At 43.5% G+C, this 26290-nt stretch overlaps 1 protein-coding gene across 1 annotated transcript; it reads right to left on the bottom strand.

Moving 5' to 3' along the window:
• Positions 1-1122: 1122 nt before the first annotated feature.
• Positions 1123-23337, bottom strand: LOC129862802 (hyaluronan and proteoglycan link protein 3-like). The gene is made up of 5 exons (XM_055934785.1): positions 23218-23337; positions 7736-7893; positions 4930-5310; positions 2621-2923; positions 1123-2313 (listed from the first exon to the last, which is right to left on the bottom strand). The coding sequence occupies exons 2-5, from the start codon at positions 7860-7862 to the stop codon at positions 2036-2038; spliced, it is 1089 nt and encodes a 362-aa protein (XP_055790760.1). The 5' UTR covers positions 7863-7893; positions 23218-23337; the 3' UTR covers positions 1123-2035.
• Between the last annotated feature and the right edge of the window lie 2953 nt (positions 23338-26290).

Genomic DNA, 26290 nt, shown 5'->3' with positions numbered 1-26290 from the left:
GGGAGGGAGTGTGCTGGTGTAGTACTACCTACTGCCTTTGACTCCCTCTCCAACTCTGGCCCCATTCCATCTATAGTGCTATGCCCAGACTGAGTGGCGCGTGCTGAGGAGATTATGTAGAGTGTGGAGCACAAGTACACACACACATACAAGCACACACATGCAAACACACACATACACACACACAGTGCCCCGTTTGTATGGGTCAGCGTGGCCCCTTTCACGTCTTTGCCCCATCAGGTTGTAGTACCCTACCGTGCGCCCAACAACGCACCTGTGGCAGCAGCGTTCCCTGGTGGTGATTATATGAATTACACTGCAGGTGGATTTCTTTAGCAAACAGCAGGGTCATATTCATTCGGCTCAAAACTAAAGAAAACCAACTGAAACAGGGAAAGACCACCTTTTCCTTTTCCACTGAACAAGACCCAGGCACCATTGGCAGACACACATGATAGAAATGCTATTATATTTTAATTCCTGTACTCAAATGACCAAATCACCCTCTAGTGGCCTTATGGGTGAAATGTTATTCATATTTTTCATAATTTCATAATTAATAAACTGTCACACCCTGATCTGTTTCACCTGTCTTTGTGATTGTCTCCACCCCCGCCAGGTGTCGCCCATCTTCCCCATTATTCCCAGGGTACTTATACCTGTGTTCTCTGTTTGTCTGTTGCCAGTTCATCTTGCTTGCCAAGGCAACCAGCGTTTTTTTTCTCAGACCCTGCTTTTCCCAGTCGCTCTTTTTCTCACCCTCCTGGTTTTGACCGTTGCATGTCCTGACTCTGAGGCCGCCTGCCTGACCACTCTGCCTGCCCCTGACCCTGCTTGCCGACCTGTACCTTTGCCCCACCTCTGGATTATTGACCTCTGCCTACCCTGACCCTGAGCCTGCCAGCCGTCCGGTACCGTTGCCCCACCTCTGGTTTACTGACCCCTTGCCTACCTTGACCTGTCTATTGCCTGCCCCTGTTGGATTATTAAACCATTGTTAATTCGACATTGTCTGCATCTGGGTCTTACCTTCATACCCGATATAAGCATTATTTGGTGTTTGTTATATTTCAGTCTTCTGTTATGTATATAAAGTGCAGTATTGGGATGCAAACTCAAACATGATTTTATTCAATTTAATATATATGCTATTTAGTAGACGCTTTTATCTCAAGTGCCTTACAGTCATGCGTGCATACATTTTATGTATGAGTGGCCCCAGGTATTGAACCCACAATCCTGCCGTTGCAAGTGATAACGTCAAGGAAGGGAGGATATAATTCATTTGTTAGAAAAGGTATTAATGTCATACAACTTGATTAAAGTAGCATAATATAGATGGAACACTTGAACACTGTGCACTCTACAGGGGGTGCTCATAAAATACTGCCAAAACACCTTCCATCATGACATAGTCTATATACCATCCCCTATCGTCATCAAATTCATCATTCCATTTCAATCCTTATACAAAACAAGACATGGAAAAACATTTTAACATATAAGGATAATCCAGAAATCCATAAATGTGCCTTAAACTATGAATGACGTACATTGAACTGAAAGTGCTGCAGGAACAATGAGATAGCTACATACAGTTCAACAAAACACCAAGGGAAAGAGCTTGGTTGGACAACAAAATCACTGGCAAAGCATTATGAGGGCGGCGGGCCTTGCAGTGGTTGAACACCTTCCCTGAGTCTGAAATGTAACGACCATTTACTGTGAAACAAACCTGGCAATACAAGACTAAATAGTCAGTTTGTGCATCAGTTCTGGTTGGCGTCTCAGTGGGGAGTGGCGGTATGACTGATATTATGTACAGTCTGAGGAGATGTCGACCGTTCACTAGAACTATAAAGTGGACACTGTGATGCAGAACTAGCTAATGCTAACTAGCATCCAGGCAAGGGTTGTGTAACAGTGCACCGTTTGTGATGAATGGAGAAGTTGTATGTGCTTTCTGTTGTACTGTAGTTGTGCTCTTTACTATTATTGTCCTCTGGTTTTTATTGAGTGGAAGTTGAGGGGAGGTTTACCGATTGCAGTAGACACTGTATTTCTGATGGAGAGGGGGGAATCCCAAATTCCGCACCCCCGGTTCTGAAGGGCCACAGTTAGGGCGGGCCTTTGCAATGGGGTAACGGATGCTCCCATCAGCCAACCAGCCTGCGTCGCAGCGGTCCAATCCCATGAACCGCCAGGCGGCATAGAGCTGGCCCACCTTTGCGATGAGACCGCCGTCTGTGGTGCACGCCGCCACCGCTTCGGTGAAGTTGAGCTTATGGGGATCTTTCAGGAAGTAAACTGTCCCTATGACAGAAAAGAGAGACAGGAAATTCTAGTAAGTTCTGAGCGTGTCGAAGGAGAGGACAGATTAAAACAAGTTTGACAATTCCAATCATTCACATTTCTCCTGTTACACTTATTTTTGCGGAAGTGTTTTGCATGTGTTTTGTTTCCAAGGCAAGATGTTTTTTGGAGACCAACACACACACACACACACACACACACACACACACACACACACACACACACACACACACACACACACACACACACACACACACACACACACACACACACACACACACACACACACACACACACACACACTGACCCTTGGGGGCGGCTGAGAAACAGAAGGCGTCAAAGCGGTGGAGGTGGCGGTGGCGTTGTCCATAACTACGGAGACCGGAGGCTAAGTCCACACCCCCACAGGCCTCCCGCGGCGTGGTGATTGGGTACTGAGCCGTCCCGTCAGCTAACCAGCCGGCGTTGCACCAGTCTAGCCCCTCCTCCCAGGCGGCGAAGAGCTGCTCAAAGGTGGCTAGGGTTGAGTCCTGCTCCTCACACGCACGCTGGGCCCCCAGGAAGTTGAAATGGTAGCGTCCCATCTTGGAATGGTAGGGAAATACCACTCCTATAACAGGGATGAAGTGAGACATTTGCTGGAGGGGTTAAAGTGCTATAGGATCCAGCCACTGTCCTTGCAGTGAAAAATGCCAGTCATGACACTCGTAAGGACAATAGGTTGAAGGTCATTTAATAAACAGACCATAGCTGGAACTAGGGATGTGAACGTTTAAACGTTTCAACGAAATTGGGACCGTTACCATTTAGAGAAACTAGCTAACCTATTATTTTTCTTTAAACACAGTGCAGTTATCACAAAACTACAACTAAAAGGTTCCAATCATCATCTTAAAGGGAAACATTTAAATTCAACAAATACCTAATGCAACGTCGCCGTAAGGTTAGTAAGAGATATGCAAATTTCGAATTATTTGCCACAGATATAAAGCACTCCGCACTCCATCATTGTTAACAGTTGGTAAAATGGCAGAGAGTGAGACAGGGAAGAGACAGCAGCGAAGTCCTGTGTGGCAATACTTTGAGAAGTGAAACGAGAAGCTGGTGAAATGCAAACTTTGTGAGGTGTAATTGAGCTACAGTGGAAGTACAGGTGCAATGCTTAACCATCTGAAAGGGATGCACCGTGAGACCCAAGTCCTCGCTGGCAGCAGCGCAGACCCCCAACAACAGACATTAGAAATGCTCTTCACACGAAAGAAGTGCAAAAAAGGACGGAGTGAAAAAGTCACAGCGCTGATTACAGAAATGATTGCAGTTGATATGCAGCCATTGTCAATGTTAGAGGATGTCCACTTCAATGCCCTGATGGCATATATAGAACGAAACAAGAAGATGCCATGTTGAAAAACATTGACGGCCCGGATGGAGAAATTGTACAATGATTGCTCTGCAAGTACAAAGCTCAAGCTCTCAATGTCAAACACCTTATACATGGCATTAACAACAAATTGTTGGACGTCTATGAACACGCTGTCATACATCACTGCAATAAGCAATCACATTGATGAGAAGTGGGATATAAAGTCCCATGTACTGACTACTGACAACACAGCAGAGAGCCTAAAAGCGTCATGAACTACCATCATTGCTGAGTGGGTGAGGGACAGCATTAAATGCCGTCTGGTAGCCATGACTGAGGTAGATTAAACTGCATTGCCCCCTAGTGGTCATATGCGGACCATTATCTGAATTGTGAATTCACATGTTTAAAAAAATATATACAGTACCAGTCAAAACCTACTCATTCAAGGGTTTTTCTTTATTTTACAATTTTCTACATTGTAGAATAATAGTGAAGACATCAAAACTATGAAATAACACATGGAATGATGTAGTAACCAAAAAAGTTTTTTTTTTTTTTTTTTACATTTTATATTTCAGATTCTTGTACTGTATATTATAATTTAGATGTTTTTTTTTAAATTATTTTTTATTTTTTTTATTTTTTATTTTTATCCCCTTTTCTCCCCAATTTTCGTGGTATCCAATCGCTAGTAATTACTATCTTGTCTCATCGCTACAACTCCCGTACGGGCTCGGGAGAGACGAAGGTCGAAAGTCATGCGTCCTCCGAAGCACAACCCAACCAAGCCGCACTGCTTCTTTAACACAGCGCGCCTCCAACCCGGAAGCCAGCCGCACCAATGTGTCGGAGGAAACACCGTGCACCTGGCCCCCTTGGTTAGCACGCACTGCGCACAGCCCGCCACAGGAGTCGCTGGAGCGCGATGAGACAAGGAAATCCCTACCGGCCAAACCCTCCCTTACCCGGACGACGCTAGCCCAATTGTGCGTCGCCCCACGGACCTCCCGGTCGCGGCCGGCTGCGACAGAGCCTGGGGGCGAACCCAGAGACTCTGGTGGCGCAGTTAGCACTGCGATGCAGTGCTCTAGACCACTGCGCCACCCGGGAGGCCCTAGATGTTTAAACTATTTAAAAAAAATGGCTGTATAAATGTTAAGAACATTTTTACATTCGTCACATCCCTCGATTGACCCCTGTGTTCTGTTGTTTAGAGCTGAGGGAGCTGACAGACAGACCGAAACACACACCTCGCAGCTCCAGCTCCACCGTGACGCTCTCGTCTTCTAGCCCATCGATGATCTCACAGCGGTAGCGGCCCGTGTCGTTCTGGTGCAGCTCGTTGATCACCAAAGACATGTCCCCCGGTGCCGCCCGATGCAGGCGCACACGCCCCTGGAAGCTGCCGTAGCTACGGTGACGGTTGCCCATGGCGACAATCACGTCTGTTTCGTGGGCGGTCTTACCCGCGCCGTTGGTGGGTCGCCAAGACCATTTGACCCGGGTACGGCGGGGGCTGTTGATCTCGGGCTCGTAGCGGTAGTGACAGGGCAGGGTGATGTTACTGCCCCTGGCTGCCGACACCGAGTGCTGGGGGGACTCCACGTGGAGACGCACCCTCTTAATGTAGACTGGAAAAGACACAGACAAGGACAGGACACAGTATAGATAAGAGTTATGCAGTACAGTAGATACTGGATAGGAGCCAGGAATTTTTCCTGACCATGTGATCAGACCAGAGCCCCTGTAGTAAGTAAGAACCTGGGCCTGCCTTAGGTGTACAGTGCCTTGCAAAATTATTCACCTCCCTTGGCATTTTTCCTATTTTGTTGCATTACAAGCTGTAATTTAAATAGATTTTTATTTGGATTTCATGTAATGGACATACTCAAAATAGTTCAAATTGGTGAAGTGAAGAAAAAACAAACTAGTTTGAATTTTTGTTTGTTTTAAACAACAGAAAAGTGGTGCGTGCATATTAATTCACCCCCTTTGCTATGAGGCCCCTAAATAAGATCTGGTGCAACCAATTACCTTAAGAAGTCACATAATTAGTTAAATAAAGTCTGTCTCTGTGCAATCTAAGTGTCACATGATCTGTCACATGATCTCAGTATATACAGTGGGGCAAAAAAGTATTTTGTCAGCCACCAATTGTGCAAGTTCTCCCACTTAAAAATATGAGAGAGGCCTGTAATTTTCATCATAGGTACACTTCAACTATGACAGACAAAATGAGATTAAAAAAATCCAGAAAATCACATTGTAAGATTTTTAATTAATTTATTTGCAAATTATGGTGGAAAATAAGTATTTGGTCAATAACAAAAGTTTATCTCAATACTTTGTTATATACCCTTTGTTGGCAATGACAGAGGTCAAACGTTTTCTGTAAGTCTTCACAAGGTTTTCACACACTGTTGCTGGTATTTTGGCCCATTCCTCCATGCAGATCTCCTCTAGAGCAGTGATGTTTTGGGGCTGTTGGTGGGCAACATGGACTTTCAACTCCCTCCAAAGATTTTCTATGGGGTTGAGATCTGGAGACTGGCTACGCCACTCATGGACCAGGCAAGGAGGGCCTTAATCAGAGAGGCAATAAAGAGACCAAAGATAACCCTGAAGGAGCTGCAAAGCTCCACAGCGGAGATTGGAGAATCTGTCCATAGGACCACTTTAAGCTGTACACTCCACAGAGCTGGGCTTTACTGAAGTGTGGCAAGAAAAAAGCCATTGCTTAAGAAAAGAATATGCAAACAATGTTTGGTGTTCGACAAAAGGCATGTGGGAGACTCCCCAAACATATGGAAGAAGGTACTCTGGATAGATGAGACTAAAATGTAGCATTTTGGCCATCAAGGAAAACGCTATGTCTGGCACAAACCCAACACCTCTCATCACTCCGAGAATATCATCCCCACAGTGAAGCATGGTGGTGGCAGAATTATGCTGTGGGGATGTTTTTCATCGGCAGGGACTGGGAAACTGGTCAGAATTGAAGGAATGATGGATGGCGCTAAATACAGGGAAATTATTGAGGGAAACCTGTTTCAGTCTTCCAGAGATTTGAAACTGGGATAGAGGTTCACCTTCCAGTAGGACAATGACCCTAAGAGTACTGCTAAAGCAACACTCGAGTAGTTTAAGGGGAAACATTTAAATGTCTTGGAATGGCCTAGTCAAAGCCCAGACCTCAATCCAATTGAGAATATGTGGTAAGACTTAAAGATTGCTGTACACCAGCGGAACCCATCCAACTTGAAGGAGCTGGAGCAGTTTTGCCTTGAAGAATGGGCAAAAATCCCAGTGGCTCGATGTGCCAAGTTTATAAAGACATAGCCCAAGAGACTTACAGCTGTAATTGCTGCAAAAGGTGGCTCTACAAAGTATTGACTTTGGGGGGTGAATAGTTATGCACGCTCAAGTTCTCAATTTTTTTGTCTTATTTCTTGTTTGTTTCACCCCACAAAATGTTTTTGCATCTTCAAAGTGGTAGACATGTTGTGTAAATCAAATGATACAAACCCCCCCCCAAAAAATATATTTTAATTCCAGGTTGTAAGGCAATAAAATATAAAATAGGAAAAATGCAAAGGTGGGTGAATACTTTCGCAAGCTACTGTATTTGGGTCTTCCCAGGTAATCAGACCCTTTTTGGAACTCTTGGGAATGGTGCGTCTATAATATCTAACCTGCTCTCAGTTTTGCATGTGTACTGACAAAGCATACTGTGTAGCACATATTGTATAAATGAATACCACTCTAGATGGTGTGTTGTCTGCTACAACTTAGGCATGGTCAGGCTTGTCACACTCAATGGAATGGTCTTTGATCATATATATGAATAGGCTCCACTTAAGATCATTATACCCTTTTAACAATATCGTGCCAATCCAAACCAAACTGTGCTAAAACTGGTATTTTCTTTTCACATTCTCTTTTCCAGCAGTTTCAGCAAACTTTGGTGGATGCATTGTCAGGTCAGCCCAGTACAGCTTGGCTCGGATTAGTGTGAACAGGTTATCTGTGTATTTATGAAAATACTGTATTACATACTCTCTCCGTTGCCATCGCCGTTCATGACGTCATGGTAGAAGAAGCCGTTGTTGTATACGGGGAGGGCGTGGTTGGAGACCAGGAGGTACATCCAGACGACCAATAGGGGGAGTAGTGGGCTCAACATCCTCACAGTGGAACACTGGATCTGACTTCCTCTGCAAGGGATTCATGTCCGTACATGTTTTAATGGTGAAATGACTCAACTCGGACTAGATGGTCCAACATGGTTCATTCCACTCAATTGTTCCCTATCTTATCAAATCCCTAGCCGCGGGAAGTAGTTGCTGCTGCGGCTTCAGTTCAGCTAAACCTAGGGTATGGCAAAGTGGGGTGTGTAGAAATACACCCACCAGTTGAAGCTCATTTTACTGTACTTCTACACCATTTCCAAACGTTCAAATGCTATTTGAAGAACAGCAAAAACAAACATGTCCCCCAGACTTTATCATCTCAATATCAGGTTTAAAGGTTTGTGTGTGTATAATGTACTACTCAACCTCATCAGACATAGGTTACATTGACTAATTTAGCCTATTTGGGGAACAGTGCAACATGAAATAGACGCATAATACACACTATCAAGGCCGACTCCAAATACCGACATCAATGTGAAATACCAACATCAATGTGAACGTAACCGGAGCATAAAACAGCTGACTGTGAATGCAAACTATGCCAGATAAATCCTGCACATGCAATGAAATAAAAGGCATACATCAAAGGAATTATTTAAGCCTACAAATCGACCAAACCAATTAGGCCGCTAGAATTTGGCTATTCTGTTTTGGGGCAATTAGACATTTTCTGGGCACAGTTGAGTAGCCTACAATGTTTATGTGAAAATAAATAACTGGCACGCAGATCTTGAGAAATTGTTGGATCAACTGTAAATTGTAATTCATATGAAAAAGGTTGCAGACCCCTTGCTATATGCTATATTGATACATTGTATCAAGGAATGAGGCGGCTAGGAGAATATTGAAACATTTTGTATCAACAAGACTGCTCCGAGAACATTCATATTGCAACACAGTAGCCAACCCGGAGACAGCCTGCAAAATAATTTCTCCGGGCCAACTTGTGTCTGTCTGATATTATTGTGTTGCCTATGCAGCATCTGGGTGCTCATTATATACAAAAAACAGCCCTACATCCACACTATAGCTAAATAACTTAACAATATTTAATGATGTTTTGCAAGCAAGATTGATCTGTTAGAATATCTCATTTTAATTCAGGAAGATGGATAAGCAAGACTGATAGAGTGAGAGGTGGAAATGCATTATACCAGAGGCAGGTAGGCTTCAGGTAGAGGATGATGTAGACCTACAGCAGGAAGTTAAAAAAGTTAGCCCAACTAGGTAATCATTCATTATTTGCATTATCTCAATTATCACACTGTCACTGCATGACAATGCACATTTGTTATAGCCTACAATTGTTGTTGTCTTTGAAGCCAAAAACAAGACATGTATATTTTTGGGAAATGCTCTAAATAGCAAATTGTTCCGTTGTTTATTTTCATACCAATACGTGAAACCAAAATTGCACTAGCCTACTCGGCGAATAAAAGAAAATAACAATTCATCTTACCTATATTTTATTAGCAATAAAACAGATTTTGGTTTCGAATGGTCACCAAAAACGAGGGCTCCCCGCCTCCCAATAAAAAAATAAAAATGTCTCTAAAATATATATATTTTTTAGTAATATAATATGGGGGGGGGGTTCGGGGGGGTGCTGCTCCACCCTCAGCACCCCTACTTCACGCATACTTCATGTATTCATTTCCTCAATTCATAGAGGATTTAATGCAGATTTGATTAAATTCCAGACATTAATATACTGTTGTAAATTCATTCATAAATTCATTCACGACCTGAATTTGACCTGCTATTTTTACATGTTACTTTGGGACAATAATATATTTAATCACCAGTAGAGGTCAACAAATCCCTATTATAATATAAATGCATCATGTCAAAATTAGTCACTGAAACTATCAATGGAGGAACCTGGATATTGGTCTCTTGGGCAAAGATAGTCTCATCTGTGCTTTGGGTTAATATTTATCACATTCATACTTCATAGAACAACTACAAGTATAATATATACAGAAGGAACGTATTCGGAAAAACTATTTACTATTCAAAAGTGGAATATACTTCTCGTATCACTATCATGATTCCTTTGGGGAAAAAATATAAATATGTCAAAACAATGAGTGGATCAAAAGTATGCTGTAACCTTAATGAGTTGCCTACAGTAGGGTTTTCAAACTGGGGTCGGCAGATCTCCGGGGGTCCGCAGAAACATTTTAGAAATATTTTGTCATTTATTTTTCACTAAATTTTTCACAAAGTTTTACTATACCTACAGAACACGTGTTTAGTAAAATCTTGATCAATCTTCCTTTCTTTCCTATCCACCCCCAATGACAATCGTATTTTTCCATCAATATGAAAATAGAGTCTCACTCTGTACACCAGTGCTAGTCAGTGCTTATTATTGACCTCCAGGGGGCCCACAACCAATGTTCCCTCTATTTTTTTTCCGGCACAGAAAATTTCAGGTCACAGCGCAAACTTGAACGTTGTAAAAATTCGGTGCAACTTCCAGCACGCGTTTACTGTGAACACTGAGGCTGTATCTGCTTTAAGTTAGTTTTAACAGTGGTCAAGTAGGCTACTGTGGCTATTTGGTCATACTGTAGGCCTACCAGAGTGGCCTACCATCAAAAACAATGGAGAAAATGCATCCTATAACACTATAACATGGAAATCGCTGTTCTATCATCCAGCCTACAGTAGCAGCCAATGTGTGGTGTTCAATGTAAGCCTACATTCCATGAGACTTTTGGGGAAAAAAACATGCAGGGCTTGACATTAACATGTTTATCTCAAAATACAACACTGCCCCTTTAAGACAAAAAAAAGCTCTTTATCTGACTCGCTTTTCAAAGATGTCTACAAATGTATATGTTATGTCCTCTTGAAGCAATCACTTCTATTGCTGACTACAAATTATCTATAACCGGGCTATTAACTCACCAACTAGCAAAGGATATGAACAAAATGTGCACATGTGGCTACATGCAGCTCTCGCTTTGTTCTCAAAACAAGCGCTTCTACTCTCATGCTGTAAACATGATCAACCGGTTGGTGACCACTGCGCTAGAAAGTTGAGTGAAGTTCAATCTTGTGTTTCTCTCTGGGGGCTGATATTTCTGCGCGGCAGTCTCAGGCTACTGTGGTGCAGCTTAGAGGGAACATTGCCAACAACCCAATTATTATTATTATTATTATTATTATTTCTGGTGGCAAGTGGGGAGGCCCCCAATCAAAACCCAAAGGCTAGAGCCAGCCCTGCTCAGATAGAACGTGGCATAAGCCATGGCAAAATGTGTAGAATAGCAGAACATTTGCTTAAAAAATTATTTTGTTACATTTCAGTTTTTTTTCCACAGTTGTACCAAGGACAAATAAAGTGCAATGAATAAAAATAATAAAAATAAACCAAAATACAGGCTATAATTGTTCAGTCAATGTATAGTCCAGCAGCTAATGCTGTGTTCACGTGCTATCAGAGTTATCGGTCATTTCTTATGTCGGACCGGGAAGTTTCACTTGAATGACTCTCCAAATCTGAATTTCAAGGGGTCACTGAGAAAATGTTGTTGCCTGAGTTGCCGAGTTTCACCACTGATCTTTAACCATTTCAACCAACAGATGACAACAAGTCGGTTTTTGACAAATACAATATGGGTAATGTAGCTAGTTTTACCATATTGTCAATGTTAAGCAAGCTAGCTAACTTTACTATAAGCAACGATAGTTAGCTTATCAAGCTAGTTAAAATCTTATTGGTTTAATGTTGTTCCAACCAAAAAGCACATGAATGAAACAAAGTTGTATTTCCAACATCCCAACTAAGAAGTAGGAAGCTCCGACAAGCACGTGAACGCAGCGTGTCAAATTTGTGGACTTTGTGAGGCATCAAAATTTTACGCACATCTAGAACAAGTCCTTAGAAGTGTTTTTAGCTACAGTGCCATCGCAGATTTTTAAAACCCATGCAGTCTTTTTATTTGTAATATATCCCTGTACAATCATTGTGTGTGTTTATTTATTGAAAATAACCCCAAAATATATTTGTAATAATTGATATCCCTGAGCCTCCTTGCTCAGTCCGACAGTGTGGGCGTGGGGATACAAATTAGATTTTATATTTGCATATACTGTAACGGTTTTCCTCCTCCTCTTCATCCGAAGAGGAGGAGCAGGGATTGAACCAAAATGCAGCGGAGTTTGAAGACATGATTTATTAAAGAAAACACGAAAACACGAACTTGACTAATAAACTAACAAAACAACAAACGGTGTAGACAGACCTGGACTACGAACTCACATAAACACGAAGAATGCACGAACAGGGAAAATAGCCTACACATAAAAATGACGAATAACAAAACAAACCGAACAGTCCCGTATGGTGCGACAAACACAGACACAGGAGACAACCACCCACAACGAACACTGTGAAACAACCTACCTAAATATGACTCTTAATTAGAGGAACGCCAAACACCTGCCTCTAATTAAGAGCCATACCAGGCAACCCATAAACCAACATAGAAACAGAAAACATAGAATGCCCACCCAAACTCACGTCCTGACCAACTAACACATACAACAAACTAACAGAAATAGGTCAGGAACGTGACATATACAGCACTGATTGGCTGATTGAAGTCTAAAACCCACCCCCTTACCCCTTAGGAAAAAAAACTAAGTCACATGGTTTTCAACCTGTCAGTTGGAGCTGGAGTTGAACACTGAAAGCGGCAAACTTCCACAGGTGTCTAGGCTACTTTGTTTTGTCATCAAAATACATCATGCATCCTAATTTGCTATATTATTGTTTTACTGTTTTCAGTAGGTCACCAGAAGATGCAGACAGGTCCCAGAACAGCCTGTTTGCAGGGTGGACCATTCTATCCTATACCCTGTCTACTGTCTATTCATTGCAGTAAACCATGATTATCTATAGGGCAGACTATAGGCCTCTGCAATTTTAGCTAGTTAACATTAGCATTGCTAGCTATTTTGACGAACTTGGCTAGCTAATAGCAAAATAGTCATCTTTCTATAGTAAATTTGACAACATCATAATGATGGCATAGTTGTTTTCTTAAGTGATAATGCTCTCGAAGCCAATATATCCTCCAAACACCGGCTTCGAGGGCATTATCTATTTTATACAACGGGTTACCAACATATTCAAATAATGATTGAAAATTTCAGTAAAAAAATATTTTTATGAATTTACTCATACTATTTAATCCTTCCATGCGATATAGTCCAAACACAAATCTAGGGTTGCTACCCAAGGTGGCTGGTCGTTCATTCTGTAGGTTAGGTTGCCAGAGACGCGACCCAGTTGTGAAGTCTTTTTCTTCTAAATATATGGACACAACCCAGTCGTTCGTTCGAAATATTCCGTTGCCATGACGGCTGGCAACGTTCTTATCCCTAGCTTGCTAGCTAGCCAACTTTGGCTAACACAGTCACATCAAACACTGCAGCCAGAATAACAGCAAAGCAGCTGCATTTGCGTTTGTTTAAGCGGTTTTCAATTGACATTTTATTTTTGGTATACATATATAAGAATCAGCTAATGATGCGAGGTTTCACCTGGCTTGTTCCCAAGCCACAGTTTTGACTAAACTTTCCTCAGTGCCAATCGAAAATGCATTGAGTAGAACTTTTATTCCCGGCATCAGTCTTCAAAATAACATTCAAAAAGAAACGTGCAACCCATGAATAGCATGTTATTTACTTTTAATAATATATATAGATGAATAACTGCCTCTAGACCAGGGTTTCCCAAACTCGGTCCTCGGAACCGAAAGAGGGCCCGTTTTGGTCTTTGCCCTAGCACTAGACAGCTGATTCAAGTAATCAACTAATCATCAAGCTTTGATTATTTGAATCAGCTGTGTAGTGTTAGGGCAAAAAACAAGTTTGAGTTTGGGAAACTCTGCTCAAGACACTTACTTCTTGAATGGTTACTGCCACTGCCGGGTGAAAGATGGGTGGATGGAGGATCAAGTTGCTGGTAAATCCACATGTGTATCTATACATAGCCTGATTTGCAATGCAGCCCAATGCGAAGTGTGCTCATATGCCCATGGATTGAATTTCTCTGACCAAATCAGACAACGTTATTGTATGAATGGAAGACAGTGCAAAGAAACATTTGCTGCCTTGCAGCCAGCTACTGCACAATTGATCTTGCTTTTTCTCATTGCTTTAAAATGAGAAATGTTTGGTCTTTGGTATCTTAACTCTGCACGCTGCAAACAATGAGGAGTCAGCAGCAGTGTAAGAGGATAATTAATCAATAACGCCCGAGGAGGTATGGTATATGGCCAACATACCATGGCTAAGGGCTGTTCTAATGCACTACGTGTAACGGCAGCCTTCCCTCTCGTCACGAGAAGAGAGGGTGTAACAGGGATCGGACCAAGACGCAGCGTAGTTGGTGCTCAACATATTTAATTAAGACGATAAACAGTGCACACTTACAAATACAAAATAACAAAATGTGGCAAACCGATACAGTCCTAGCTGGTGCAGAGAAAACACAAAGACAGGAAACAACCACCCACAATCCCCAACACAAAACAAGCCACCTATATATGATTCCCAATCAGAGACAACACAAAACATCTGCCTCTGATTGAGAACCATATTAGGCCAAACATAGAAACGGACAAACAAGACACACAACATAGAATGCCCACCCAGCTCACGTCCTGACCAATACTAAAACAAGCAAAACACACAAGAACTATGGTCAGAACGTGACAGTACCCCCTTCCTGAGGTGCGGACTCCGAACGCACCCCCTAAAACTCAAGGGGAGGGTCTGGATGGGCATCTGTCCGCGGTGGCGGCTCCGGCGCAGGACGAGGCCACCACTCCACCATTGTCTTTATCCCCCTACTTAGCATCCTTTGAGTGGCGACCCTCGCCCCCGACCTTAGCCTAGGAACCTTCACAAAGGTCCCCCCTAGATTGAGGAGACAGCTCAGGACAGAGAGGTAGCTCAGGACAGAGAGGTAGCTCAGGACAGGGGGGCAACTCCGGACTGAAGGGCAGCTCCGGACAGAGAGGCAGCTCTGGACTGAAGGGCAGCTCCGGACTAATGGCAGCTCATGACTGGAGGGCAGCTCATGACTGGAGGGCAGCTCATGAGTGGAGGGCAGCTCATGACTGGCGGGCGGCTCTGGCGGCTCCTGACTGGCGGGCCGCTCTGGCGGCTCCTGACTGGCGGGCGGCTCTGGCGGCTCCTGACTGGCGGGCGGCTCTGGCGGCTCCTGACTGGCGGGCGGCTCTGGCGGCTCCTGACTGGCGGGCGGCTCTGGCGGCTCCTGACTGGCGGGCGGCTCTGGCGGCTCCTGACTGGCGGGCGGCTCTGGCGGCTCCTGACTGGCGGGCGGCTCTGGCGGCTCCTGACTGGCGGGCGGCTCTGGTGGCTCCTGACTGGCGGGCGGCTCTGGCGGCTCCTGACTGGCGGGCGGCTCTGGCGGCTCCTGACTGGCGGGCGGCTCTGGCGGCTCCTGACTGGCGGACGGCTCTAAAGGCTCGGGACAGACGGGCGGCTCTGACGGCTCGGGACAGACGGGCGGCTCAGATGGCGCTGGGCAGGCAGGCAGCTCAGATGGCGCTGGGTAGGCAGGCAGCTCAGAAGGCGCTGGGCAGACGGGCAGCTCAGACGGCGCTGGGCAGACGGGCAGTGCAGGCGGCGTTGGACAGACGGCCGACTCTGACCTGCTGAGGCGCACAGTAGGCCTGGTGCGTGGTGCCGGAACTGGTGGTACCGGACTGGAGACACACACCTCAAGGCTAGTGCGGGGAGCAGGAACAGGGCACACTGGACTCTCGAGGCGCACTATAGGCCTGGTGCGTGGTACTGGCACTGGTGGTACCGGGCTGAGGGCACGCACCTCAGGGCGAGTGCGGGGAGAAGGAACAGTGCATACAGGGCTCTGGAGACGCACAGGAGGCTTGGTGCGTGGTGCCGGAACTGGAGGTACTGGGCAGGAGACACGCACCACAGGGAGAGTGCGTGGAGGAGGAACAGGGCTCTGGAGACGCACTGGAAGCCTGGTGCATGGTGTAGGCACTGGTGGTACTGGGCTGGGGCGGGGAGGTGGCGCCGGATAGACCGGACCGTGCAGGCGTACTGGCTCCCTTGAGCACCGAGTCTGCCCAATCTTACCTGGTTGAATGCTCCCCGTAGCCCGACGTGTTGGCGAACCGGTGACACCATGCGTAAGGCTGGTGCCATGTATGCCGGCCCGAGGAGACGCACTGGAGACCAGACGCGTTGAGCGGGCTTCATGGCACCTGGCTCAATGCTCACTCTAGCCCGGCCGATACGTGGAGCTGGAATGTACCGCACCGGGCTAATCACACGTACAGGAGACACCGTGCGCTCTTCCGCATAACACGGTGTCTGCCCGTACTCCCGCTCTCCACGGTAAGCATGGGAAGTGGGCGCAGGTTTCCTACCTGACTTCGCCACACTACCCTTTAGCCTCCCCCAAGAAATTTTTGGGGTTTCTTCTCGGGCTTCCAACCACGCTTCCGTGCTGCCTCCTCATACCACCGCTCCTGGGCTTTAGCTGCCTCCATCTCTTCACGAGAGCGGCGATATTCTCCAATGTGAGCCCAGTGTCCTTTTCCCTCCAGAATTTCCTCCCATGTCCAGGATTCCTGTGTAGTGGGCCGCTGCTGCTGCTGTCGCTGCTGCCCGTTGCTACGCTGCTTGGTCCGAGTTTGGTGGGTGGTTCTGTAACGGCAGCCTTCCCTCTCGTCACGAGAAGAGAGGGTGTAACAGGGATCGGACCAAGACGCAGCGTAGCTGGTGCTCAACATATTTAATTAAGACGATAAACAGTGCACACTTACAAATACAAAATAACAAAATGTGGCAAACCGATACAGTCCTAGCTGGTGCAGAGAAAACACAAAGACAGGAAACAACCACCCACAATCCCCAACACAAAACAAGCCACCTATATATGATTCCCAATCAGAGACAACACAAAACATCTGCCTCTGATTGAGAACCATATTAGGCCAAACATAGAAACGGACAAACAAGACACACAACATAGAATGCCCACCCAGCTCACGTCCTGACCAATACTAAAACAAGCAAAACACACAAGAACTATGGTCAGAACGTGACACTACGCAACGCAGAGTGCCTGGACACAGCTCTTAGCCATGGTATATTGGCCATATACCACAAACCCCTGAGGTTCCTTATTGCTATTATAAACTGATTACTAACATAAATATACATAAATAAATAAAAATCGTCATACCCATTATATACGGTCTGATATACCATTGCTTCCAGCCAATCAGCATTCAGGGCTTGAACAACCCGGTTTATAAATGCAAATAACAGATCTATTGTCATTCAAGGAATTTCTTTCAAACAGCTCTTATATGAAAAGGGTATTATCATCATTTCCACAATTTCAGTGTTATTTCAACCTTAGTGTGGAAATCTAATCAAAATGTAAATCACGTTTTAGCTGCACTGCCCTTCTGCATTGTCGGTTAAGGACTTGTAAGTAAGTATTTCACGTTGTATTCAGCGCATGTGACAAATAAAATGTGATTTGATTTGAATATTATCCCGAACTGGTTGCCAACCATCTCCATGGGGCCATATTGGACAGGATTCACATGGCCATATCTCCATAAATAATTGGTATATAAGGCCCAATGATGACTTAAAGGGTTAGAGAACACAAGAAAATGGCATTCTAGGTGACTACCTCATGAAACTGGTTGTGAGAATGCCAAGAGTGTGCAAAGATGTCATCATGGCAAAGGGTGGCTACTTTGAAAAATCTAAAATATATTTTGATTTGTTTAACACTTTTTTTGGTTACTACAAGATTCCATATGTCATTTCATAGTTCTGATGTCTTCACTATTATTCTACAATGTATAAAATAGTACAAATAAAGAAAAACCCTTGAATGAGTAGGTGTGTCCAAACTTTTGAGTGGTACTGTATATTTCCCACAATTTTTTTGCCTGTTTTGCATGTTATTTTGGCATTAAGTCCTTTATTCTCTCTATTGTGTTATTGACTGTATGTTTGTTCATTCCATGTGTAACTCTGTGTTGTTGTTTGTGTCGCACTGCTTTGCTTTATCTTGGCCAGGTCGCAGTTGTAAATTAGAACTTGTTCTCAACTAGCCTGGTTAAATAAATAGAATAAAAATAAAAATGTCAGTTTAAAAACAATGTAAAACATTTAATTTATTGAGTTAATAAAGCCGCATACAAACATGGTCTCTTTTTTGCTTTCTTGAGTAAGGCATCTCCAAATTGCAAGTGTTTCACCCTAACTCAGTGCTTTCTGTGGTGGTGGGGCAGCTAGTGGAAAATACAGAGCATAGGGGTTGGTAATGTTCTCTAGTTGCGCCGTGAGTGGCTCAGTGTTCTGTCTGCAAAATCGACATGTAGAGATTGAAAAATTCAAGCCCATAGAGTTATATTAGAAGTGCCCATCCAAGAAGGCTCAAGGTCATTGGCCACAGATAAAATTATGTCAAATCAGGTTATATCTACCGTAGCTTTGATTGGACTGATCACGTAAAAATCATTATTTCAAAATCTTAGCTAGGAAGCTAGCAGTCATCATCATAAATCAAGTCGACAACCTACTGGCAAATCCTTTTCAATCCTTGTTGTAGGAAGGGAAATTATAGATAAAACGTATCAGTGCTCATCGGTATTTGGACATAAACATTACACAACAACTTGGAAACCGCAAATTCAACCATGAGTGGTTTGAAATGAATCGGTGGCTAACTGCAAGCATTGCACAGCAATCACTAGCCTGCTATTCAGTGGAGTGGGTGTGTGGTCCAAGTCTGGGTTTAAAGGTCTCTTTTCCAAGCTTAAAAAGATAAACATTCAACACCATGGACCATAGAAGATTGAATACATTGGCTATGCTGTCAATCCAGCATGACTTCTGCCACATTCAAAACAACTGGAAACTCGGAACTGGGAAATCTCAGACTTCAGTGAGTTCAAGACAACTAGGAACTCGGAATAAACCGAGCTCTGACTGGGAAAATATGTTTTGAACGGTCATTCAACTCGGAATAACAAGTCGGAAACTTAGGCCTCTTTCTAGAGCTCTGACCTGAAGATCATTGACGTCATGATTCGACCTTGTCTTTTTTCCGAGGTCCCAGTTGTCTTGAAAGCACCATAAATCCGGAGACTGCCAGACTTTGATGACAAAGTTTGATGACAAAATTTGCCCATGAAGGACCACCGCTCCACCTTCCTGTCCAAGTGAGCATAGCACAACAAGGTGAGTCCAAAAATGTATTGTATGCTGCTGCATGGATGATGTAAGGGAGATATGAATATTGTAGCTAAGAAAGTAATACTAAGTGTATGTTGTGTAGTAAGCTGATAGTAGCCCATGTGCTTCACCCTAATAATTTGGTCCCTTCCCCACTCATAATTTAGCCTACTGTTCTGACTTGGTGGTGCACATGTAACCTATAGCCTGTTTTAGATAAATGTAATCCTTACATTTTGTGAGACCTTTCATTGTCTGCGTATATGCCCCCTTTATTTATCCTACGGTTCTGACTTGGTGTACAGGGAGAATGCTGTAAGAACGGCCTATGTTCTGAATTCTGTGCTGTACATTTCAAAAGTGCTGAACAAATGGTTATATTGACTACGTCCATCCTAGCTCGCTCATTAATGTCTTATTCGAAATTACAGATGACCTCTTATCCGCTCGTTGTCCCCTTATGCCATAGTTTGTACATCTCAATTGTCAGTAGAACCACATTTGTTTAAGCAAGTCAGCCATATCAGCTCTGATTTTTTTTAAATGTAATAAATGCGGCTGAATGAACTGTTTCGCTGGCAAACAAGACTCTGCTAATAGCCAGGTGTAGCAGTGGTAAAGATTCACTCCATGGTTCTGAAAGCACTGTTTGAAAGCACTGTTTGTCACCATTATAGTGCAATCATGTATTGTTTAGTGTTGTGTAGTGGCTTTGCTGATATGCATCTTATTTTATTTTTTTAAGTTTGGCCCACCAAGATTTACATGCTAAAATCGCCACTGGCTATGTGAGAGGTTATAGACTTACAGTCAGTCTTCAGATTTCAGGCTACTATTCAATTTAACCCATCTGAACAATAGCTTTGGCTTGCCATTTTTAAGTCAGTATTGTGACTGTAGAGTCTGTATAACATCTCACAGTCATCACACATAACAAAGCCAGCCCTGCTATTATCCTCTTTTACCTCCCAAGCATTAGGCTACTGTTCTGGCCCTCCTATTTATTTTCAACTCTCCATTTCACATCTTTTCTCTTATTGAATTAAACTCTGACATTGCCGTTTTTGCCTCAGTGGATTGATGTTAACTTTTTCTGCCCAAGTTCCAGGGCCTACCGTGACATTCCGGGGTTTCTATTTTATGTAAAGACATAATTGTGCATGAACATAACCAATCATAATGTTTTCATCTTATTCTTGTCAAACAAAGCACTTCCTGTGCATGTTCATCCACTCCAAAATAATTCCAGCATCCAAAAGGGCACTGTGCACTCACGCCATTTGATGAATGGAAAGAGACACCAAAAAAGTGTAATGAAAGTTGGCTTACAGCCTGATTTAATTGATTTTGTCTTGCTGACAAAATCACCTTTTTTTTGTAGAAAGAAAGGTTGGGACACCTGAAAGGGGGCTGAGATACATACAGGACTGTCCAGGGCTGACATGTGCAGCCACATGGAATATACAGTGGGGAGAACAAGTATTTGATAAACTGCCGATTTTGCAGGTTTTCCTACTTACAAAGCATGTAGGTCTGTCATTTTTTATCATAGGTACACTTCAACTGTGAGAGACGGAATCTAAAACAAAAATCCAGAAAATCACATTGTATGATTTTTAAGTAATTAATTTGCATTTTATTGCATGACATAAGTATTTGATACATCAGAAAAGCAGAACTTAATATTTGGTACAGAAACCTTTGTTTGCAATTACAGAGATCATACGTTTCTTGACCAGGTTTGCACACACTGCAGCAGGGATTTTGGCCCACTCCTCTATACAGACCTTCTCCAGATCCTTCAGGTTTCAGGGCTGTCGCTGGGCAATACGGACTTTCAGCTCCCTCCAAAGATGTTCTATTGGGTTCAGGTCTGGAGACTGGCTAGGCCACTCCAGGACCTTGAGATGCTTCTTACGGAGCCACTCCTTAGTTGTCCTGGCTGTGTGTTTCGGATCGTTGTCATGCTGGAAGACCCAGCCACGACCCATCTTCACTGTTCTTACTGAGGGAAGGAGGTTGTTGGCCAAGATCTCGCGATACACGGCCCCATTCATCCTCCCCTCAATACGGTGCAGTTGTCCTGTCCCCTTTGCAGAAAAGCATCACCAAAGAATGATGTTTCCACCTCCATGCTTCACGGTTGGGATGGTGTTCTTGGGGTTGTACTCATCCTTCTTCTTCCTCCAAACACGGCGAGTAGAGTTTAGACCAAAAAGCTCTATTTTTGTCTCATCAGACCACATGACCTTCTCCCATTCCTCCCCTGGATCATCCAGATGGTCATTGGCAAACTTCAGACGGGCGCTGCAGGATTTTAATCCATGACGGCTTAGTGTGTTACTAATGGTTTTCTTTGAGACTGTGGTCCCAGCTCTCTTCAGGTCATTGACCAGGTCCTGCCGTGTAGTTCTGGGCTGATCCCTCACATTCCTCATGATCATTGATGCCCCACGAGGTGAGATTTTGCATGGAGCCCCAGACCAAGGGTGATTGACCGTCATCTTGAACTTCTTCCATTTTCTAATAATTGCGCCAACAGTTGTTGCCTTCTCACCAAGCTGCTTGCCTATTGTCCTGTAGCCCATCCCAGCCTTGTGCAGGTCTACAATTTTATCCCCGATGTCCTTACACAGCTCACTGGTCTTGGCCATTGTGGAGAGGTTGGAGTCTGTTTGATTGAGTGTGTGGACAGGTGTCTTTTATACAGGTAACAAGTTCAAACAGGTGCAATTAATACAGGTAATGAGTGGAGAACAGGAGGGCTTCTTAAAGAAAAACTAACAGGTCTGTGAAAGCTGGAATTCTTACTGGTTGGTAGGTGATCAAATACTTATGTCATGCAATAAAAGGAACTTGACAAAAAAAGTTTTATTTCCTTGGTATTTCATTATAAAACGTTTGCTAAAAGTGTTGGTAATGGTCTAGGAACGTTCTCCAACTTGTTTGATATTGGGAATGTTCTCAAATTGTTCCCAGAATGTTAAGAAACAACGTTCTTCTGTGGGAATGTCAGTACTTCAGCATAACGTTTTCTGCCGGTTTCCTCATGGTTCTATTTAAAGTCATGTTCTCAGAACATTAAGAAAACTTTCCATAAAACCACGAGAAAATAGTAATATTTAAAGAACATTCTGTGAATGTTATTTAAAAACATCTACATTCCATTCTCAGTGTCAACCAAGCTCTCTCTATCCTCTATCTTGGTAAGTGTGTTCAGGTGTGTTGGCCGTGCCCAATTATTGGCCACACCTAATCTTAATGAGTGCTTGTTTCCTTTGAAATGGGGTCTGTTTGAATAGACTAAAATGAACTGCTTTGTATGAGTAAAAAAACACATGGCATGCGAGCGTCATCCTGAATAGACAGAAGATCATAGGTTTGAATCTCATTGACACCTTGCCGCAATAATTTAAAAAAAATGTTTGCATTGTTAAAGCCGAAGAAAATGTATTGCCATGTGTCCTATCTGTGCTTGGAGTTCAAAATATGTCACAAGCTAGTAGTGTTATTAAAAGTATAATTGAAACATTCAGTGAACGTTTTAAGGAAGTTATAAAAAAATCTCCAAATAACCTTTACATTTCGTTCAAAACATTAACAACATTTAGAGAATGTTCTCGGGGACGTTATTTAATTACGTTCAAATATCCTATCATTTCTATTCTCAAAAAGTCAATAAAATCTTCCCAGGTAAACACTCAAGGAACCTTTCTCAGAACCTCCCTGCAACCCCAAAAAATGTATGTTCACAGAACAGACGATTTTTTCCTTCACTTACTTTAAAAAAAAATCAGTTTTACCAGTCAGGAAGCGTATGGTTTCTTTACCAGAACCAATGGGAAATCAAAAACGTACTTTCCAGTAGCATATTTTTATTCTTATTCTCTCAAAAAAGTATTTATTATCTAATTGTCCATCTAATTTTATTGTCTATCACTTTCAAGTTATGGTGTCAAAGTAGGCTAATTTAAAGCTATACATTATTCAAGTATCTATTTGGCATCAATCAAAAGATTTTAGTTTAACTCGAATTAAGGTCGTAAAAATAAGACTACTTACAGATTTACGTTGTTCTCCGGCCAGAAAATGGACAACGTCGTGTCAATTAATGTTCCCCTGATGTTACTTTGTGAGATAGTTACGCTGTCTGTCGGGGCAATTCATCCCAATGCCATTTTCAGGGAGAACACGAGTTGCGACGCATTGAGAGGAAAATGACCTCATCGTTCGCAACAACAACAACAACAAAAACGGGCATAAGAGCATAAAAGCTGCAATACGTTTACTATTGCATTACATAGGGATATATCACAACAATTAATGTACTTATTGATATTTTCAATATTCCCTCTACCATAATTTACAGGTGCACGTATTGCCATTTTTAATCCAATAATTAATAAATCAATCAAATGTATTTTACAAAGCCTTTTTACATCAGCAGTTGTCAAAGTGGTTTACAGATATCCAGGCTAAAACCCCAAAGAGCAGAAACGCATCCAGTAGTTTATGGTTTTCCCATATTCTTTTTAAACATTCGGGCAACCTCAATCAGGATATGTTTCTCATGACTGAGCCACATACCTTAATGTTCATATTCAAAGGAAATATGTAATCCCTTGAAATTAACCAGGTTTGTTTTATCAGTTTGAAACAATATGCCTATGCCGCAAACAATTTCCTAAATGAATTAACTCAACTTCCAGAGTAGAATAAATAGATTTTAGGCCTCTGCAAATCCTGACAAATATGAATGAGCGATCTGTATTCACATGTTCAAGATTCTCAATGAGGCTTTGGTTTATGGGTATTCTCTCTGAAAATGAAGTACTTAGCTAAACCCTGTATGTGAAGCATATTCTTTGACTCATGTTTTGCCTCGACCTTGAATAGCACTGTCAATATGGTCACGTGGGCTCATATTTCTGTGGAAGGCTGAAATAATACCGGCAGTGGTGAAAAACAGAGACAATTCCAGTTCTCCTCAGAAACCTCTGAAATGTGTTTTCCTCTGTAAATAGCTGAGCGAAGTATAGAAGTTATCATAGCGCAGATGTGAGATGTTTTCCTACTTTCCTACACATGCTAAGCCCATAGGGAGCTAGATGTAAACTACCTCTACGCATGCACATACACACATAAAACCTATGCACACGCACCCACACACCCCTCTCTTTGTCACCCCACCTCAAGTTCAAGAGCGAGACCCCTACACACGCTATGGTTTTCCCCCCTGCTTCCTATGCGGGGAGCCCTGTCTACATCCAGCTGATATTTTAGTGTCACTGGTGCCTGTTCTTCAACCGCCTCGGTAGTAATGTCACATAATGAATTTAGTCACACATTATAGTCACATGCACACACATAATAGAAACACTAAGCATAGCTACCAAGGGAAGGAGGAAAAAGCCAGTAGGATGTCAGACTACAATCAACTCACCCTCTCTCCCCATGGACAGAGCCCCCAACCCATTCTCATCCTAGACTCCACCACAAACACGCACGCACACACACACACACACACACACACACACACACACACACACACACACACACACACACACACACACACACACACACACACACACACACACACACACACACACACACACACACACACACATCTTCCTCGCTCTGCTTAATACCCACAGCCCTCCGGCTCTGTGCTGGCCTGGGGGGCACCCATTTAACTTTGCCAATCTCACTGACACACAGCCATTACTGGTGCGTTTGAAGAGCCCCAGTCGCTGCTCTTCCCAAAGCCCAGATGAAAGCCTCTGCCTGGGGCTCCGAATACCAGGGCCCTATGAACTGCAGGGCTGACTGGATCCAGGGGTATAATTTCTACTGTCAACAGGGAAGCCAGTTTGTGTTGGATGAGACACTTCCCACCACACAAACATACAGAGTCAGACACGGACACAAACACATGAAAGGAGACCAAATGTGCGGTTTGTTTGACTGAATAACACATAAGTAGCTCTGACTAAAATGTAGCTCACGTTTGTTGACACTCAGAGGAGACACTCACAGACCGCAGGGTTCGTCACAAAGGATGTGTGTGGGAGTGTTGAGTTGGGATGTATTTACAAAGTTAGATGATTATAGGACAGAGACAGGGGACATAACGGTGAGAAAGCCAATGCTCAAGCATAAAGACATGAAGATGAAATAATTCGCAGGATTTCTTACAGCTTGCCTAAGTATAGAGAATAGAATGAGTCATTTCTTAGAGGATCGTCTTCAGCCATAACATGTTTCAGAGGCACCATTTTGATTCATCAGAAATTCAGAGTCCTTTACACCATTACTTCCTCAAAAAGCCAGAGTTACACCAGGAACACACAATCCCTCCATCAGTGCTCAGACTGTCCGCAATAGGCTGAGAGAGGCTGGACTGAGGGCTTGTAGGCCTGTTGTAAGGCAGGCCCTCACCAGACATCATCGTCAACAACATCGCCTATGGGCACAAACGTACCGTCGCTGGACCAGACAGGACTGGCAAAAAGTGCTCTTCACTGATGATTCGCGGTTTTGTCTCACCAGGGGTGATGGTCAGATTCGTGTTTAATGTCGAAGTAATGAGCGTTACACTAAGGCCTGTACTCTGGACCGGGATTGATTTGGAGGTGGAGGGTCCATCACGGTCTGGGGCGGTGTGTCACAGCATCATCGGATTGAGCTTGTTGTCATTGCAGGAAATCTCAACGCTGTGCGTTACAGGGAAGACATCCTCCTCCCTCATGTGGTACCCTTCCTTCAGGCTCATTCTGACATGACCCTCCAGCATGACAGGAATGTCATTGTTCTGCCATGGCCAGCAAGGATCCCGGATCTCATTCCCATTGAGCACGTCTGGGACCTGTTGGATCAGAGGGTGGGGGCTAGGGTCATCCCCCCCAGAAATGTCTGCAAATCTGGTGCAGTCCATGAGGAGGAGATGCACTGCAGTACTTAATGCAGCTGGTGGCCACACCAGATACTGACTTTTACTTTTGATTTTGACCCCCTTGTTCAGGGACGCATTATTCCATTTCACATGTCTGTGGAACTTGTTCAGTTTATGTCTCAGTTGTTGAATCTTGTTATGGTCATACAAATATTTACACTTGTTAAATTTGCTGAAAGTAAA

This window comes from Salvelinus fontinalis, chromosome 9 (genome assembly GCF_029448725.1).
Source record: "Salvelinus fontinalis isolate EN_2023a chromosome 9, ASM2944872v1, whole genome shotgun sequence".
In the NCBI taxonomy this organism is placed as follows: Eukaryota; Metazoa; Chordata; class Actinopteri; order Salmoniformes; family Salmonidae; genus Salvelinus; species Salvelinus fontinalis.
Note: the sequence above shows the minus strand (reverse complement) of the source record. Positions and strands in the feature narration are given on the sequence as shown.

Coding starts and splice junctions, on each gene's coding strand:
- LOC129862802 (XM_055934785.1), bottom strand. CDS start 7,862: ATGTTGAGCCCACTACTCCCCCTATTGGTCGTCTGGATGTACCTCCTG. Junction 2,924..4,929: donor GGTGGAGCTGGAGCTGCGAG/GTGTGTGTTTCG, acceptor TCCCTGTTATAG/GAGTGGTATTTCCCTACCAT. Junction 2,314..2,620: donor TTTCTCAGCCGCCCCCAAGG/GTCAGTGTGTGT, acceptor TTTCTGTCATAG/GGACAGTTTACTTCCTGAAA.